At 33.3% G+C, this 20,647-nt stretch overlaps 1 protein-coding gene across 7 annotated transcripts in view; it reads left to right on the top strand.

Annotated features, from left to right (window-relative positions):
• FNDC3A (fibronectin type III domain containing 3A) overlaps window positions 1-20,647 on the top strand; it is a 147,113-nt gene that overhangs the window by 10,581 nt on the left and 115,885 nt on the right. For 5 of the 7 annotated variants that reach the window (XM_039252154.1, XM_039252156.1, XM_039252152.1 and 2 more), the window contains one exon: window positions 19,204-19,341. The exons of 1 other annotated variant lie outside the window; for it this stretch is intronic. In XM_039252154.1, coding sequence (XP_039108085.1) covers window positions 19,243-19,341 — 99 coding nt within the window. In that variant the 5' untranslated portion in view covers window positions 19,204-19,242. Of the gene's footprint in view, window positions 1-19,203; window positions 19,342-20,647 lie in introns of those variants that run through there. One more of the 7 variants, XM_039252161.1, reaches the window with a different exon arrangement.

The raw sequence follows: 20,647 nt of genomic DNA, 5'->3' as shown, positions 1-20,647 counted from the left end.
TAGTTCATGACCTGAGCTGAAGTCGGACGCTTAACCCACTGAGCCACCCAGGTGCCTCAGGTTTCCTTAAAATTTTTAAATGGAAACATTTATAACATGATTAAATTGTTTGTGTTTTCTAGATTTTTTAAAATTTTGCTTATGATAGGCATTCTCAATTTGCCATTTTGCTCTTAGGATTTGAGTTTTTTCCATGTAATTTTTCACTTGTAATATATACTTGTTTTTCTTACATTTTAATTAAGTTTATGAACTATGTTTTTGTTTAGTGTTAGGACCAGCTATTTCTGATACTTCAGATCATTAGGTGCATCACTTTCTCAAATGCCACTGTATGCTAGCAATTGTATTTTTTTAATCAGTTACTTTAACCTGGCTAAAATTGGCCTAATGTATGTGGTAGAGTAGCCTTTGGAGAAAATGTAGGGGCAGTTGTTTCTCTAATTCATCTTTCAGGCTGCTTTCATGCTAATATTTAAAAAACATGAGTTTATTCAAATCATTGCTCACTTTTGGATATTAAAATCATGCCACAGTTTATTCCGTTGTTATCCTGTGACTATCTTTTCCCAACTTTGTAGTAGAAAGAGCATATGTTTTAAATTAGGCAGACAGAGAGTTATTTGTTGGCTTCTTCCCTTATTGGCTATATATAAACATGAACATGTTACCTTACCTCCATGGACCTTAGTTTTTTCACTTTAAAGAGGGGTAATCTGTCTTTTAGAACTGGCTGTTAAAATAGTTAAAAAAGAGAGCCTGTTTAACATGGCAAGGAAGCTGCTTGCCGTAGGATATTTATATCTAGAACTTTGACAGACATGTCTAATCATTGTCACCTAGATAGCCTATTCTTATTTTTACCATTTATTCATCTATCATTTATTAATTCTTTAAATGTCCTAGATATTTACAATATGGATGTCACAAAGATAAATGTCATACTCACATCCCTAATTCATAAACTAGGATGAGAGATAAAAACATATTAAACAAATGCACATTTAAAAATAAGAGTAAATAGGGGCATCTGGGTGGCTCAGTCGGTTGAGTGTCCGGCTTCGATTTAGGTCATGATCTCGCAGTTCATGGGTTTGAGTCCCGCATCAGGCTCTGTGCTGACAGCTAGCTCAGAGCCTGGATCCTGTTTCAGATTCTGTATCTCCCTCACTCTCTGACCCTCCCCTGTTCATGCTCGTGCGCTCTCTCTCTCTCTCTCTCAGAAATAAATGAAAGATTAAAATTTTTTTAATTAAAAAAATAAAAAGAGTAAATAAAATACCCCTTCTTTTGCCTTTTTTCACTTGTGTGAATCCTTCCTATCATTTAGTACCTAACTGCTATGTTTCCATATTACCCTCCATATCATGATTGTGTACATTTCATACTGTAGAGTATATATTTCTTGTCTGTTTCAACTATTAGACTATGAACTTCTTGAGTTTCAACAATACTGCATTTTTTTTTCTATAAAGGAGCAGATAGTAAATATTTTAAGATGTGTGGCTGTATGAACTATTACAACTACTTAACTATGTTGTAGGAGCATAAAAACAGCCATAGATAAAGCTATAAATGTTGGTTATGACTGTGTTCCAATAAAACTTTTTAAAAACAGGCATGGGGCCAGATTTGGCCCATAGGCCTTAGTTTGCTGACCCCTGCAGTGCTGCATACCCTATGCCTGACAAAAATAAGACACTCAATAGATAATCAGTTAATATATATTAAATACTCTCTGTGTCCTGGCTGCTGTTCCATACAGCATTATATGTATCAGTTTACTTAATCCTTAAAACAGCCCTCTGAGGCAAATACTGTTGTCAACTGTTTTAAAAATGAGGAAACTGAAGCAGAGTGAGGTTAAAATAGCATGCCTAAGATTATACTAGTTAGTGAAAGATTTGGGATTTGAACCCAGGCACCCGACTCCAGAGTCTGGGCTTTTAATCATTAAATTATGTCAGTTCTGATGTGTTGAATCCCAAGAGTATAATATTGATTCAGTATTGGAAAACATATTGGTGTAATTCATTATGTTAATTACAGGATAAACTATATGATTATCTCTTTGATACTAAAAATATCATTTTCTAAAATTCAGTTGTCCTTCATAACTGTTAATAAGAAATAATCTATTAAAAGGTCTCTATCAGAAGCCTATATTAAAAGTCAGTGATATATTAGAAGCACTTCCATAAAAAGATAGGAATGTAACATTTGTCCCCAAAGTCTCAGCCAATGCAATAAAAAACAAAAATAATTAACATCTAAATAAGGGGGTGTGTTGTGGGGATGAGGTGAGATATATCACTGTTAGTATTCGCAGTTGCTATGATTGCCTACTTCAAAAATACAGGATAGTCAACACAGAGTGATTTGAGTCACAAACAGATTTTTAGTAAACCAACTGGCTATAACTTAGAATATTCATTAGCTTTTTTTTTTTTTTTAAGATTATTTTGAGAGAGAGAGCGTGACCAGGGGAGGGGCAGAGAGAGAAAGGGAGAGAGAGAGTCCCAAGCATGCTCCGTGCTGTTACTGCAGACTCTGATGCAGGGCTAGATCCTATGGACCATGAGACCATGACCTGAGCCAAAATCAAGAGTCAGATACTCAGCCAACTGAGCCACCTAGGTGCCCCGATTCATTAGCTTTCTTATACACCAGCAGTAGCCAACTGTGGAAAACAATAAAAAAGTAGAAACCAAATTATAAAATAATTAAGGACCTTTTAAAATATGCAGCAGCTATAAAAATAAAACTACAAGACCTTAATGGATGGAGAGAATGCTATATTCCTGAATGTGACAATTTAATACTGTAAAAATGACAGTTCTCACCAAATGAGTCAATAGTTAGTGTAATCCTAATTAGATGATAATTGGATTTTAAAATGGAAGTTGACAAACTGATGTTTCAAGTTTTGAGAAGATGATATACATAAGAATGGCCAAGTAAATTTCAAAAAGAAGCATAACAAAGGGAAACATACCTATCAAAGATGAAAACACACTATAAAATCACACTTAAAAAAAAAAAAGAATTTGATGTAGCAATGAGCATGTTGATGATAGGAACAGAATTTGGAATTCAGGAGGAGCTCCATAGATACATAAGAATTTATTGTGTGATAAATGAGTAATGGAAGAGCTGTTCTATAAATGATGTGGGACGATTGGTTATCCAGTTGAGGTAAAAATAATTAGGACCCACTTCATGCCACTATAAAAACCAAAATCTAGGTGGACTAAATATAAGCAGATAAAATGGCAAAAGGTTTAGAAGTGAATTTTTGAAAACATTTTGGAATAGAGAAGGCCTTGTAAAGTGAGACATCAAACTTAGATGCCATTAAAAAAAGCAAGCAACTGAAATGTCAAAATAATTGATGTGTAATAGACAGAATTAATATTCAGAGTATACAAGGTGTGAACAAAAAACCAAACTGGTAGAAAATAAAAAAGAATATAAGTTGGAAATTCATTGAAGTAGAAACATAGCTTATAAAGTTTGGAAGAGTTATTCAACTCTACCAGTATTCTGAGAAATTTAAATGAAAATGTAAGAGAGAGGATTTTTTAAAAAACACCTCAGTAATATTAAGGTTGATAATTTTTTTTACAAAGTAAAATTGGAAAGTAGACAAAGTATTGAACAAAGTGTAAATAGCTTCATCTTTTTTAGGAGAAAAGTTTAGCAATATCCATTTTAAAAGTGCATACTTCTACTCAAGTTTTAGTTCTGTATATCTAGAATAAATACCACCACAGGTTCATAGAGTATTTTCATGATTATTTCTTGCAGATGGGGAAATGTATGGAGAAAAATGGAAGCAGTTTCATTATTCAGCATTAGAATAGTTAAGTTATGGTTATGCCCTTGCAGTAGAATATTAGGCAGCCATGAAAAGGAATGAAATAGATACAAATGCACTTATTTAAGAAAATAGTAAGATATTTCATATGAAAAAGAAAGACACTGACCAGTACAAGTCATTTGATTTATGTAACAAATATAAAACTTTATATATATGTAGGTAAATGCAAAGAACAAGTCCACAGTGGGTAGCTGCAAAATTGGAAATTGGATTTGGGGGCAGGAGGAAGAATTTAAAATGATGATTATATATATGTTTTTAAGTATAAAATGTACAACTGTTGTGATTAACAAAAATAACAAAACATAAAAGGATTTGGATTTGGCAATTATGATTAGTCCTTGTTACATCCATACCTTGTTGGACAGCCCTGTATGTCTCTTTTTTCTGTGTATCTTTTAATAACACCTCCTTTAACTCACAAGCTTCTCCATTAGTGTCTAAAGTCATTGGTGCTTTTAAAAACAGCACTTTCAGCATAATATTGGGTCAGAAGCTCTGTTACAGTAGGTTAAAGAAGGAAGAATAATGGACAAATGATTCTCTCTCAACTTCTATAACCATACCCGCCAAACAAGGCAATTTAGTGTACTTTATTTTGTGAATTTCTATTATAAAAGCAGGGTTTTTTTTTCAAATATAAAATTTAATATTGAATATGGTTTTCAAGTCTCATTTGTCTGGATATTTTTATTCCTCCCCCCTTTTAATATTAGAATCTAGTATTTTAAGAAAGTTGGTGGTAAATTCTAGGGATCATGTCATTAGCTTGAACTAAAGGTAACTAAAGAGAAGGAAAATTTTTAAATAATATGAGGAATGTTGAGCATGTTCAGAGGCAATAATATTTAACTCAAGCATAATAGTAGATTTATAAACAAAGACTCTGGTTACCTCAGAAAGGGCAATGTTAAGGGATACCTGGTGGCTCAGTTGGTTAAGCATCTGACAGTTTCAGCACAGGTCATGATGTCACAGTTCATGATGTTGAGGCCCACATTGGGCTCTGTGCTTATGGCATAGAGCCTGCTTGGCATTCTGTCTCTTCCTCCTTCTCTGCCCCTTCTCCCCCACCCCCCAAATAAACACTTAAAAAAAAAAAAGGAAGAACAATGTTAAAATACTGGTTTTCACAGACATATCTTTCTTAGGGAAATGCAGAAATGTTTCTTGATTTTCTTATGATAGCTAATGATAAAATTCTCTGTTTAGAAGGAAATATGTTAAATATGGTGAAGTTATAATAATATAGTAGGTTTTACAGGGGAATGCAAACCCTTCTGTTGTGAACCTAGATACCAAGGTGTTAATTTTGGTCAGAAAATATTCAGAAACTACTGGTTTAGTCTTCAAAGTCATTCTGATAGATGTAACCAAGAATTTGAAATTCTAAAGCAAAGTGAGTATCATTTATAAATGAGTATATTTTAAAAGGGAAATAAAATATTTGTAGATGAAATAGAATTGTGGCAGATGTAATCTGCCTCAAGGTAACTTGGGCTCTAAAGGTAACTTACCTAAGTGCTCTGAAAGCATCGACAGCTAGAACTGTAAAATGGGACTTAAGATGGCACTTTAAAAAATCTTATTTATGTATATACTACCTGTCCTTTAATGGATAGGGTTGATTTCTTGGAAGCAACTCCTGCTCTCAGTTCCCATAGTTTCCTGACTGGATGTATCTTTTTGATGTCTTTTTCATCAAAAGTGCCTTTGAAGCCTATTTTAACCAGATTTTCATGTTAGTATTAAGATGTGATTTTGTAGTAGAAGGACAGGGGCTGTATCTGACTGCTTAATTAAATTAAGCTGTGTTTAGTTTATCTGGCAATGGAGTGTAATGGCAGTGACTTTCAACCTCTCCTTTTTTTATACCTCTATTCAATTATCTGGGATAAAAGACTGAGGCCCACCCATTCTACAACTTCCACCTTTACAGTAGACAAATTAGAGAGTAAGATAAGCTATGATAAATTTGTTGCTAATGATCTGTATAAATTGTCACTTACCTTAAAAGGTAATTTTCATTTTATATGAAAAATATGTGTTTGCTTTATTAGGTTAAGCCATATAAAATTATTTTAATATTTTTTACCTTAAAAATGGCAGTTTTTTCATGTGGTTACCTTACAAAATGACAATTTTATATGGTTTAACCTATTCTAGAATTATGCCCTGTAAAGTGCCCTATGTATAAAAATATGTTATTGCACTTAGCATGAAAATATGTTGTAATTTATTTAAATAACATAAATTCATAAATAGCAGATTGCTGATGAAATGGGAAGCCAAATTGGAAGGTCTATAAATACACCTACTTTAAGCCACAAGGTTAAAGTAATACACCAAAAACATCATTAATGTATATATGCATCATTGTAACTATTGGGTTAATCAGCCCTTTCCAAAAACTAAATTGAATATGGGAATGATAAAGCTAAACATGTAGTGATTTATAAATAAAATAATAATTTTATTATTTATAAATAAAAGTTATTAAACTCGAAAACCATGACCAATTGAAAACACCACAAAAACCAGTACAATTGAAGAGCGCACTGATGACAGATAAACAGGTAATGAAGTATTCTTCCTGCAAATTGTGGGAATCCTTACTGTGTTGCATGGCAACTGAATGTCTTAGTATAACCCTGAATTAGAAGCCCAAGTAATCTTTTGAAATACATTAATTTTACTTTATAAATAACACATTTTATTAGCAAATATGAGCTCACTCTACAGGCTGCTAGTAAGTAACACTTAGTCTTACATAGAAATAAAACCTAAAGAATTGTGTGTCATTTGCCCAAAATATCTGTAAAGGAACATTACTTTTTATTTTAGTTCAGGACATCAGGAGCACATTGCCATTGGTGAAGCCTGGACCATACTTTTAAAAAATCATGTTTTTAAGACATAATCATTTGGTTTTTACCTGTGATAAATTCATTCACCTTTCTACTGTCCATTGGGTATATTAAAAATTAAGAGTAGGGAATTTGGTTTCCTGTCAGGAAGAAGTGAAAGGGAATGAATTTACTCTTCTGCTTGAAACAACTTAAAACAAACAAAACACGTAGGGAAAAAAAAAAAGGAAACAGCACTCAAGATGTTAGATATCAGGCCATGAAAGAGGGAAAACAAGGCAAGCACTATCATTGATGTCCTTATCACTACCTAGAGGAGTTTCTGGGTCATGGCGCAGGGCAGTCTGAATTGATAGAACTTGCTGTCCAAGGAATCTAGATTATGCAGTGCGGAGTATCAGAGAGGAAAGAGCTACATAGAATAAGGACCTCAAAGATCTGGAGAGGATCCCCCTTGAGCACTTAGCAGAGTACTGGTAAATGCGTATGTGTAAGGAAGCTACTCCAGGTTAGAGAAAGAGCCACCTAAAAGGATTCTATAGAATGGCATCCAGGCTCACACAGGACCAGAAATAGTACTTTCCATCAGCCAGAGTAGAAAGCCTGGTAATTCACAGGGTATTTGTTAGAGTACTCTGGAGTATCTCATCAGCTCAATAATGGGAAAAATTAAGGATGCTCTGTTCCCATCCAACACAAGAACACAGTTCTTCTGTTGTTGCCTCAAGCACAACCCAAGTCACTTAACCACATCTCAGAACAAAGCTCAAGGATGTTTATAGAAATGCAAAAATATCCAGTAGCCAACAAAGTAAACTTTACAATGTCTGGCATTCAGTCAAAACTACTAAGGCTGTGGAAGCAGGTAATACAGGAGAAAAATTATTGACTTAAAACTGACCCTAGGGTGCCTGCATGGCTTAGTTAGTTAAGCGTCCAACTCTTGATTTTGGCTCAGGTCATGATCTCACAATTTGATGAGTTTGAGTCCTGAGTTGGGCTCTGCGCACCGAACACATAGAGCCTGCTTGGGATTCTCCCTATCTCACTCTCTCTCTGCCCCTCCCTTTTCATGCTCTCTATGTCTCTCTCAAAATAAATAAACTTAAAAAACTGACCCCAAAATGATATGGTGAATTAGTAGTCAAGAATATTAAAACAGTCATGACTATAGTTGATATGTTGGAGAAGGTAGAGGTAAATTGAACATGTTAAATAGAAGGACCTTCTAGATTAAAATTACAGTGTCAAAGATAAGATACATGGTATGGGATTAATGGCATGCTATACATTGCCAAAGATGAAGACCTAGCAATAAAAATTTGTCCAAAATGAGACATACAAAGAAAAGAGAATTATTTAAAGAAAAATTGAAGAAATAAGGGCCACAATTTTTCCAAATTTGATAAAAACTGTAAGCCAAGAAACACCACATAAGGGAAATGTATCAAGGAACATGATAAATCACTTAAAACAAGTGACAAAGGAAAAAATCTTAAAATCAGCCAAAGAAAAACAGAAAATAAGGGTAACCGCAAATTACTCATTAGAAGCAATTTAAACTAGAAGATAGTGGAGCAGTATTTTTAAAACATGCAAAAAAAACTGTCATCTAGAACTCTTTACCAAGCAAACATCTTTCAAAAATAGGCAAAATACTTTTTAAACATAGAAAAGCTGAAATAATTTATTACTTAATATTTAACTAATTAAAATTAAGCCATAAGGATACTTGGACCTACAGAAAGGAATGAAGAGCACTAGAAATGGTAATTAATGGGTAAATATATGTGATTTTTAAAAATTAGGTATCTTTAAAAGACTATTGACTTTAATGTAAAAGTGATAATGATTGTAGGGTTTATAACATAAGGAAATATATAATAGCAGTAGCACAAAGCTCAGAAGGGGCGACATTGCAGGTATGTTAACAGGGTTCTGATACTTATACCTGAATTAGTATAATGTTACTTGAAGTTAGTCTGTGGTTAAAGATGCATATTATAAACCCTAAAACAACCACTAAAGTAAAAAAAGAATAATAGACTGTAAGCCAACAAGGAAAATAAATGATATAATAAGAAATAATTGAAATAAAGCAGATAAGGAAGAAAAAGGAAATAAAGAACAATGTACATTTAAACCCAACCGTATCAATAATTATATTAATATGAATGGCCTAAATATTATAATTAAAAGGCAGAGATCATTGGATTAGATTTTTTTAAAAAATTAGACCCAAATATAAATAGTATTTATAGGAAACCTACTTTAAATATAAAGATATATAGAAATTAAAAGCAAAAGAATGCAAAAGATATACCATGTTAACACTATCAAAAAAAAAATTGGAGTTACTATGTTAGATCAGAAGTTATATTTCAGAGCAGAGACTGTTATTCCATATAGGGAAAAAGAGAGTCATTTCATAATAATAAAGGAATTAAATCATCAAGAGGACATAGTTCTAATTTTTTTGCTGTAAATTATATGTTGGAAATGTAAAGAAAAATATACAAATGTGAAATTTTAGTGGAGATTCCATTGCCCCTCAATAATGGATAGAACAAGTAGAATATAAAAATTATAAAATTCCATAAAGAAAAAATAGAAAATCTTTGTAACCGTAGACTAGGCAAAAATCTTGGGTACAAAACCAAAAGCACTATCCATAAATCATAAAACTTACGCTATTCAAAAGACATTGATTGGTGAGAGAATGCAAAGACAAGCCAGAGACTGGGAGAAAATCTCCAAATCACTTAATTGACAAAGGGCTGGTATGCAAAATACATAAAGCACTATTAAAACCAAATAACCCAGTAACAAAATGGACAAATGTGTTGAACAGCTGCTTAACCAAAAAGCGTCATCATTCATAACATCATTATTCATTATGGAAATTCAAAGACAGAATTACAGATACTAGGAAAATTTGGAGGATAAAGGGCAAGTTCATTATCTTCATTGTAGTAACAGTTTCATGGATGAAATATTCACATGTTAATATTTATCAGATTGTATACTTTTAAACATGCCATATGAGAAATGTCAATTATATCTTTAATCTGTTTTTAAAATCTAGTTGGCACATTGTATGTGCTTGATGTATGTTTAATACATTTGACCATTATTCTGCCATTTTCCAAGAACATTTGACAATTTCTTTTTTTGTTTGTTTCTTATAACCTATAGGAAATAGCAATTTCAATCAGAGAAAAATTGATTTGGCTTATAGTATATTGATTTGGCTAAAATATCCAAAGGCAGTTTCAAAGTTCTCATTAAACTTGTTTACTTTACAAATATTTTCTTCTCCTTAAAGTAATTGTTTTATTCTTTTTCTAGTTTAAGAACATGAATGGTTTCACATCTGGGATGGGATCTTCAAGAATGAAGTATACCTTTATGTTATCAGCTTGACATCTTCATTATCAGTTAATACTTACAATTTGATACATTCCCAAGTTTGAAAATCAGGGTTTTAGAGGAGTGGGATTAGAGCAGCAGTGGGATTTTAGATACCTAGATACTGGTAGTGGTAGAATTTATTTCATGATGTCTCACACAATGGCATTCTTAAAATTTGTGCATTTCATCATATGCAAATTTTGCATTCAAATAAGTAAACACATTGAATAGTAGTTACTGAAACATGCCTGATGTGTTTAGGGGTGAAGTATACTAGTACTGCAACTTGGAAATGCATTTTTTTAAAAAAATGGATAAAGGAATGCATGTAATTTTTAAAATGTTAAATTTAGAACCTAGATGGCAAGTACATGATGTTCACTGTTTAATTATTTCAGCTTTCCTGTAGATTTGGAAATTTTTATAATAAAATATAAAATCTTCGTATTACTCCCTTTAACATTTTTATACAAGAGAGTGAAAGATGCCCAACTCTGCTCTTAGTCAAAGTAATGGTGGGTGGTAATGTAATTTCACTATCTTAATGATAATTGTAGGTAGATATAGAAGACAGTGTTTTAATATATTGATGCAATATTCATCTTAGAAATGGGCTGAGATTTTTCTAGTCATATTAAAATTGAATATTAGAGGGGCGCCTGGGTGGCTTAGTCGGTTAAGCGTCCGACTTTCGCTTAGGTCATGATCTCGCGGTTCGTGGGTTCAAGCCCCGCGTCAGACTCTCTGCTGACTGCCAGCTCAGAGCCTGGAGTCTGTTTCAGTCTGTGACTCCCTCTCTCTCTGACCCTCCCCTGCTCACGCTTTCTCTCTCTCTCTCTCCTAGAAATAAATAAAACATTTAAAAAAAATAAAATTGAATATTAGAATATGATATCATTAATGTTCTCTAAATTATCTTCATTGATTGACCCCCACCTTTTTTTTTTTTTCTTTCAAATTTTGAAGGGACACAAACATACAGTCCATTGAATCCTGTTAGGAGGCTGTTTCATTTACAGTTTCCTTCAAATACAGTCACTTAAAACAACCATCTAATATATTCATGGATTCTGTGGGTCAGGAATACAGAAAGGGTACTACAGGGGTAGTTTATTTATGTTTCATGATGCCAGGGACCTCAAGATTTGAAAGCTTCAGGTGTTGCCCATGTAGTGATGGCAGGGACAGGGATCATATGAAAGCTTATTCACTCAAATGGCTAATCCCTGGAATAGAAGACTAGACTACCCACTAGAGCACCTATGTGTGCCTGTTTCATATAACTCTACTTCCTTGCAGTGTGGCTGCCATGTTGACTTTTAACATGGTGGCTCTGGGCTCCAACTATGGTGGGTTTTAGCAAGCAGTTAGAACCCCCACGTGGAACTCTGTGCTGAGCATGAAGCCTGCTTAAGATTCTCTCTTTACCTCTGCTCCTCTCCCTCACTTGCACTTTCTCTCTCAGAAAAAAAAATTAAAAATTTAAAGAGAGGTTATGATGCCTTTACTGGGGATATACAGAAACTATTAACAGATCTGGAGCTCACGAACTGGGAAAAGTTAACATACAGACACACTCCTTTTAAAAATGGGAATGTAGAGGCATCTGGGTGGCTCCCTAAGTTAAGTGTCCAACTTGAGCTTGGGTCATGATCTCACCATATGTGAGTTCAAGCCCACATTGGGCTGTTCTGACAGCTTAGAGCCTGGAGCCTGCCTTTGATTCTGTGTCTCCTTCTCTCTTTGCCCCTCCCACACTCACGTTCTGTCTCTCCCTGTCTCTCAAAAATAAGTAAGTGTTGAAAAAAATTTTTAAATGGGAATATGGTTACAACTGTTTAGAATGACATACAGTGATATGATTCTTGAAATAACGGGATGGAAAGGTTCATCATTTATATCTGTATAATCTAGTTATTGTCGTCTATAAGAACAGACACCAATTACTGATTTTTAAAATATAGAGGTCATAACAATCAAATGAAAGGAATTTAGATTAAAAGAGCTTGTAAAAGATGAAAACCATTAGTAGCATCTACATTTAGTATGAATCCTGATTCCAGTAAATTTTGATAAAAATTAATGAGTTGATTTGAAATTTGAACACCGCATATTTGATGATTTAAGGAATTACTGATTTTTATGTAATGGTTTTGAGGTTATGTTAAAAAAAGGGAGTCCCTCTGTCTTTCAGAGAGATATACTGAAATATTTGCAGATGAATTATATAATGCACTTCAAAATAATACAAAACAGGAAGAATCTTCTGACTTCAGCTCAGGTCATGATCTTACAGTTTGTGAGTTCGAGCACTGCATCAGGCTCTGTGCTGGAGCCTGGAGCCTACTTATAAATACTAAAAAAAATTTTAATGTCTTTTTTTCCTATTTGATATCAGTCATTTAAAACCATTGATATCATTATCTTTTCCTAAAAAATATAAGTTCCTTTGTGTCTTGATAAAAGTTCACATTGAGATGTAGAAATTTAGGTGAACCAAAATTATACATTTAATTAATAACCTATATTGTATTTAAGATTTTTCTGGAGTATAGTTAACAGTGCAATTCAAAGAATTAGTCTTAGAAAAATATGAAATAATCTAATAACATCTCGTTAAATAAAATCTGTAAAATATTTGTTGTGGGTTTCTGATAAGTGATAGGGTGATGGGGCACCTGGGTGGCTCAGTTGGTTAAGCGTCTGACTTCGGCTCAGGTCATGATTTCACAGCTTGTGGGTTTGAGCCCCACATCAGGCTCTGTGCTGACTGCTCGGAGCCTGGAGCCTGTTTTGGATTCTGTGTCTCCCTCTCTCTCTGCCTCTTCCTCACTTGTGCTCTGCCTCTTTCTCTCAAAAATAAATATTATAAAAAATTTTTTTAAATGATAGGATGATTTTGCAGAGTGAGCCCCATGACATTCCTCTCAGGAAATTCCACTACAGGTGATTTAAAGTGCTTTTTAAAAACATAGTGTAGTCAACTTTGGGGAGTAAAACCCAAAAGTTAAAAAAATGAAATAGAGGTCTGATATGGAAAAATACATGTTAGGATATCAGTTTGTTAGATGAATTATTCATTTGGATAAAGTCCAAGTTCACGCAAAATTTATTAACATTTCCTGAAAGGGTATTTAGATGGTCAGTAAGCCAAATATGATTGTAGTTGCCTAGGGCTTTACAAGCTATTTTAAAATTGAAATTTTGATGAAAGTGGTATAACCATATCTACATTATAAAAAATTGGGGGAAATAGAGAAAACATTACCATAATAGCATCATCTTAATACAGTTGCTACTATAATACTTTTTATTTAATGTTTTTTCATACGTATATTTTCAAGTACTCCTAAATTCTGGGTTTAAATATGATACTAAAACTCTTTGGAGTATGTAATAGTCTTGTGATTTTAGATATGACCTTAGAGTGCTATAATTTATAGTTACATTGATTTAGGCAGAAGCCCAGAAAAACACATTGGATATTTTAATCTAAATGTGCATACTTTTCCTTTGGATCGCTCATGCTATGGCTATAATCCAGGCATGATCCTGCTATGTATCTTCCCATATATACTTTGTTTGTTTGTTTGTTTTTTTACAAATAGTTTATTGTCAAGTTGGTTTCCATATAACACCCAGTGCTCATCCCCACAAGTGCCCTCCTCCATGCACATCTCCCCCCTCCCCCCCCACACCCATCAGTCCTCAGTTTGTTCTCAGCATTTGAGAATCTTTCATGGTTTGCCTCTCTCCCTCTCCCCCACTGTTTCCTCCCTTCTTCTCCCCCTTGGTCCTCTGTTAAGTTCCTCCTAATTCTCCTATACGTGCAATCATATGGTATTTGTCTTTCTCTGCCTGACTTATTTCGCTCAGCATAAAACCCTCAAGGTCCATCCATGTTGCTACACACCCATATATACTTTTTAAACAACTAGAGCTGAAGTTTCAAACTCTAGGTGTAGCTCATTATTATGAGCTAGCCACCTTAGATTCCAGTAGCAGCAGCATCCTTAGGATAGAACAATAGAGTAAATTTAGAATAAATAGAATAAATTTATACAAATGGGGAGATTAGGGAAGAAAAATAGCAAAATATATGAGTAAAAAATTATTATAGATTCAGAATTCCTGTAGTGACTAAGAGAGAAAGGATAGTACTATATCTAAACCTAATAGTGTTATAGACTGAAGACTGAAGCCCTAACCCTCAATGTGATCATGTTTGGAGGTGGGCTTTGGGGAGTTATTGAGGTTTATGAAGGTGGAACCCCCATTATGGATTAGTGTACGTATAAGAAGAGGAAAAGACTAGAGCTTTCTCTTGGCCGTATGAGGATACAGCAAGAAGGTAGCCATCTGCTGACCAGGAAGAGGGCCCTCACCAAGAACATGACCATGCTGGCACCCTGATTTTGTACTTCCTGGCCTCCAGAACTATGATAAATAAATGCATATTGTTTAAGCCACCCAGTCTGTGGTACTTTGTTCTAGCAGCCCAAACTGACTAAGATAGTAATGGTTACCAGTGAGGAATGCTGCTGTAACAAATATCTTAAAAATGTCGAGGGGGCTTTGGAACTGGGTAAGGGGTAGAAACTGGAAAAAATCTGAAGTGTATGCTGAAAAAAGCCGAGATTGTTTTTAAGAGGCTGCTAATGACAACTGATGAGAGCTCAGAAAGAAAAGGAGAGAGCTGAAGAGAAAACTTCCATCTTCTTAGAGAGTACATAAATAATGAACAGAATGTTGATAGAAATGTGGATGGTAAAGGTCATTTTGAAGAGATCTCAGGTGGGAATGAGGAACCTTGTCATTGGGTAATGGAAAAAAAAGATGATCCTTATTATAAAACAGCAAAGAATTTGGCCGAGTTGTGTTCATGTTCTAATGTTTTATGGAAAGTAGAACTTGACAGTGATAAATAAAAATGGGTTATTAGCTGAGGATGTTCTGAAGCAAAGCGTTGAAGGAGTATCTTGGTTCCTTCTCACTGCTTATAATAAAATGGAGAAGTGAACTGAAGAAGGATTTATTAAGCAAAGAAGGAACCAGAACTTAAAGATTTGGAAAATTTTCAGTCTACCCTTACTGCAAAGAATAAGAAAGCATGCTCTGAAGAGAACACCAAAACTGTTTGACTAGCCTTTTTGATAAGGATTTTAATGTGGGTGTAGACCATGGACCTAATCAGCATCTCAACAGAAGCCTGGAAAAGAGATGGAATTATACTAGAGAAACATTGCTACCTGGGACTAAAGGAAACCGAGAAATCAGAAGGGAATGAAGGCAGGCTGTAAACATGTATTGTCCTTCAAGAAAAGGGAAGAAGAAGGACCCCAAAGGTGACTCCTCTCATCAGGGGTGCTACTCCAACATAGGCCGTCTGTTGCCTTTATTATGTTGAGTAGTTCCCTTCTATTCCTAGTTTGTTGTGTGTTTTTATCATCAGCACCTCAGAAACTTCCTTCATGCCCTTCCAGGTTCTCCTCATTTCTCCTTCTCCAAAGACAATTACCTATCCTGACTTAACACATAGATTGGTTTTTATTGTTTTGAATTTTCTATCAATAAAACTATGCTGTATGTATTTTGTTTTTCATTCACAATGTATTTGTGAAATTTATCTGTGTTGTTCCCTGTTCTTGGTTCATTAATTTTCATGGCTATATAGTAGTCCATTGGATAGATTAGATACCACTTGTTGTCCAGGGACTAAGTTGTTAACAGTTTAGGGTTAGTAAACACTCTGTTATATACACCTTCATGTACGTGTCTTCTGGTGCACATATGCATGCATTTCTTTTTGGTAGACTAGGAGCTAATAACCAGATAATAACTGGGTCATAGAATATTTATATGTTCAGCTTTAGTAAATAATATCAAAGTGATTTTATAACTTCAACTCCCATTCCATATGAGTATGCCATTTGTTCCTTAGCCTCGTTGATGCTTGATATTGTTAGTCTTTTTCATTTTTATCATTCTAGTGAGTATATATAATTAGTAGTTAATGAATTTGAGAATCTTTTTATATGTTTATTGGCCTCTTGAATTTCCACTTTTGTGAAGAGCATATTCAAATCTCTTGGCATTTTTTTTAAATCAATTTGTAGGGGGCCTGTACAAATGCTAACTATGTGTTCTCTTTCAGTTATATATGTCGTAAGTAGCTTCTCTCAGTTTGTCACTTGCCTTTTCACTTACTAAAAGATATTTCCTAATGACTAGTAGTTCTTAATTTTAATGAAGTTCAATATATCATTCTTTTTCTTTGTTTTAAGAAATATAATTTGTACTCTGTTTCAAAAATCTTTCTCTGTCTTGTGGTTATGAAGATACTCTTATATATTATCTTTTAGAAGCTTTTTTGTTTTACCTTTTACATTCAGATCTGCAGTCTACCTGGTGTTAATTTTTTAAATACTGTTTAATTTGACACTAATTACAATTTCAGACTTAAACGTTGCAAGGGTAGTACAGATATATCTAGCTTTTCTTCACCCAGATTTCCCAAATGTTAATATTTTATTATATTATTGCTATATAAATAAATATTGATATGTAGAGTAGAGATAATAGTGATATTACAGAGCCATCTTGTACTTGTATACAAAAGTTGATTGTTAAAAATCGGGACTTTTCAGGTCAGTTTTTAAACCATGGTAGCTTGAAATGAACTATAGGGGAATATTTATTCCATGAAAATTAGCAAATGCATCAAATTCTTCCTCCCATTTTTTTTGCATATATCAAATGTTATGTCATTAAAAAACAAAATAGATGCATGACTTAAGACAAGTGGGTGTTTACAGTCACAAGATGAGATGAAAATATAGAAAGCAGGAATGACAGAATTAGAAGAAATTGAAAGAAAAAGCTGACAGTGTTCTCTACACAGGATTGAAAGGAATATATATGTTTCTAAATGCATCATTTCATTTGCATGGCTGTAATTTCTAATTTGCAAGCTTAAAAACCTTTGCATGTAGTGTGATGGGTATAGCCATGCAAGAAAGCAATTCATGAATGAAACTTATAATATGCTAGAACTTTGAAAAGAATAAAATTAGAGATAACGCCTTAAATGGAATGATAATGTTAAAACATAGCATGTGGCTTCTGATACAGTCTATAATAGTGCTATTTTTAGAATTAACTAGAGTTTCCGAAGAAATTTGTGTTCCTGTTTGTAAAGCTTCCATTCCACCTCTTAAAATCAAATTACAGTTATATCTTCAGCATTACTTTCTAAAGTTGAAGTAATACTGTGGTTTGCAGTTTTAGTTAAAGATGTTATGTAAAATATTATAAACAATATAATGACAAAAAATACTCAATGGTTTGCTGTTTTCTTTAATTTACTAATTTTACAAAATGAATTATCTATAAACTTTCTCTGGTTAGCCCTATCAGCTTCCCTATTTCTTTGACATGCAAGAGGGAAAAGAATACATTGTCCTCTTTCCTATCTTACAACTTTTTACATATTCATAGAGTGAAATTATTTGACATGATTAACTCACTGCTTTTATCATACTTTAAGAAATACAGCAGTACAGGGGTGCCTAGGTGGCTCAGTTGGTTAATCATCGGATTGTCTCAGGTGAGGCATCTTGATTTTGTCTCAGGTCTTGATCTCATTGTTTATGAGATTGAGCCCCTAATTGGGCTCTGTGCTGACAGAACAGAGCCCACTTAGGATTCTCTCTCTTTCTGCCCCTCCTCTGCTCATGCTCTCACTCTGTTTCTCTCTCTCAAAATAAATAAACTTAAAAAAAAGAAATACAGCAATACAGATTAAGCCAGGAGTTAGATTTTCCCCTTTTTATATGAATGTTATATATATATGAAATGTGTTTATATATATAGTAATATGTGTGTTAAACACATCATAAATATATGTGTATTATATGTGTATATAATTATAACATATATAATGTGTTTAATGACATGCATTGTTATGAGGTAGTAACATAATATAAAATATTGCTTACTGTGGTCTTCAGTATAAAATCTTGATGTAGATACCTATATTAAATATTTTTTAAAAACCTTAACAGCAGTTTTTATACATCTAAATAGAAATTTATTTTTAGGTTAAATCAACCTGTTTGAGAGTTTCTGCAAAGATTCAGGATTTTAAAATAAACAAGAGTTTAATACTTAGAAAAGTTAAACATCTTGACACTACTGAATTTCAGAATTTTCCAAGTATCCAAAAATATTTGTAATTTTGCTTTTTAGTATAAATTTGGTAGTATTTATGATTGAGCTCAATTCAGCTTGACTTGTAATTAACTGATATTTTATATAGTACTGTAGTTTTGCTTACCTTAAGTCTTTTGCTTTTTATATAAGTGTTACTATGCCTGCAGTTAAAGATTTCTAAATGTATGCGCTTTTCATCACTGCCATGATTTGGCTCATTGTAAAATAGGTGTCACCTAGAAAAGAATAATACAACCAGAATGATGGAAGACCAATGTCAGAACTTAAAACTTGAAGGTTTTTATTCTAATCCTGAGCAAAATTTTCTACCATTTTTCTCTGAGGAAGTAGTGACAAATCATAATTCGTGTGTAGTTTCTAGGATGGGGTGGAGGGATTGCATTTTCATAATCACATCTCTGCTTACAGAAAAAAATTAGTAGTAGAATTGCTCACTCAGTCTTTGAATTTTAGTCCCTATGCCATACTAAATATTAACTAGTATTTCATTAGGATAATGGTGGTTAAATAAACATGGTATAGAGATGGAAGGGATAGAGGCACAGACATGGAATTTAAATAGATGCTGCTCATATATTGGTTTTAATATATCTTAATTGACTGTCTACATTGACATACAGTTGGTTAATTTGTAAGAAATCTATTTCCTTAAGTGGTCTGTTGACAGAAAAAAACAGTTAACAGAGAATTATAAAATTTCTTTTGACAAGAATATCTTTTTAGGTTAAAGAATGAAATAAATCTTGAATGTATTACATTTTAATATATTTTTGAGGATGTACACACAGATGGCTATATATTTTTGTTTTTCAGAATTGGAAGGTTATCCGGTATATTAATGTCTTATTGATAATGGCAGAACATCCACCACTACTGGATACAGCTCAGATTTTAAGTAGTGATATTTCTCTTCTATCTGCCCCTATTGTAAGTGCAGATGGAACACAACAGGTAAGGACACTGAAGTGTTTCCTGTGTCTAGTATGCATGTATTTCTTTCAGAAGAGTGCAGAATGAAACTTCACAATAGTGGGTTCCTGTTAGTTTAGATCTTAAACCCCAGTTCAAAATGGTGTTTTGGTTTCATAAGACAATAAAATAATGAGACTGTTTTTGAAGTTGCTTCTAATTAATGTTTAAAGTCTTTATTTTTTATTCTAATTAGTGTGTCAATTTCTTGTGTGTATATTTAGTTGCCACTAAAGTTGTTTTTTGTTTTAGTTTAGACCATGTATTTGTCCCTGATTGGTTTTTAACTAAGTTTAACCTTGCATTTTAATGATTATTATAAATCATTACTTCAAATCGTTTTGAAATCATGACTTAATTATGTGATTAAATGATTGTCTACATTATATAATAATAAAACTGTATCTTTTTTTTCTTCCTACTCTTCTCACCAGACTCTTCCCACCCAAAAGCAAATACATAATTCCTAAGAGCTAGTGTATTTTTTCCCCAACTGAGGGCTTTATAAGTTTTGTTATTTTTTGACTTGTGATTTCCTCAGTAATGCTAAAGGGTTGGGAATGATGGACTTTCATAAGTACCAAACTTGCACCAAGCAGTATGTTTAATTCTCACAGCTGCCTTGTATGGTAGGGATTTTAATATTACAGGTAGGGAAACAAAGACTTAAGGACATGACATAATAAATAATAATGAGAAAGGAACTTTTTGAGTGTTCACTATGTAAAAAACATTGTGCTAAGAACTTTATCATCTTATGCTTTCAATAATCCTAAGAGGTGAGTATACTTGTTCCTATTTTGCATGTGAAACCAAATGAATTTTAGACAGTCTCAGGATCACACAAAGTTTCTGATCCTAACCATTACTCTTTCTACCTCCTAGGGAGATTAAGAAAAAATAATCACGTTTTGTTAATTGACAAACTTAATATCTAAAGTGGAAAATTATGATTTGCTTTCAAGATAAGAAGCTACTGTGTTAACCTTGCTATTGAAAAATCAAGAGCAATTGGCTTGGGTTCTGAATTTTTCTGGTTTGTATAAAAATGCAAAAAAAAGTATATCTTGATTTCAATTTTCACATGTACTCAAATAGCTTTTAACAAGAAGTTCGTTTCACTAAGCTTATTTTTCATGGTCAAAGTTAAGTCTGTTAAGATTTTTTTTCTTCCAGAAACAATGGATGTGGCAGATATCCATTTACTTTGAGGCTCTGAGAATGTCTTTAGTTATCACTATTTCTTCAGGCCTGTCACTGGCTTCAAGTTTTTTATAATTTAATGTGT

Source organism: Hyaena hyaena, unplaced genomic scaffold, assembly GCF_003009895.1.
Source record: "Hyaena hyaena isolate Hyena2069 unplaced genomic scaffold, ASM300989v1 scaffold_410, whole genome shotgun sequence".
In the NCBI taxonomy this organism is placed as follows: Eukaryota; Metazoa; Chordata; class Mammalia; order Carnivora; family Hyaenidae; genus Hyaena; species Hyaena hyaena.
The sequence above is the reverse complement of the archived record's forward strand: the minus strand, read 5'-3'. Positions and strand labels throughout refer to the sequence as shown.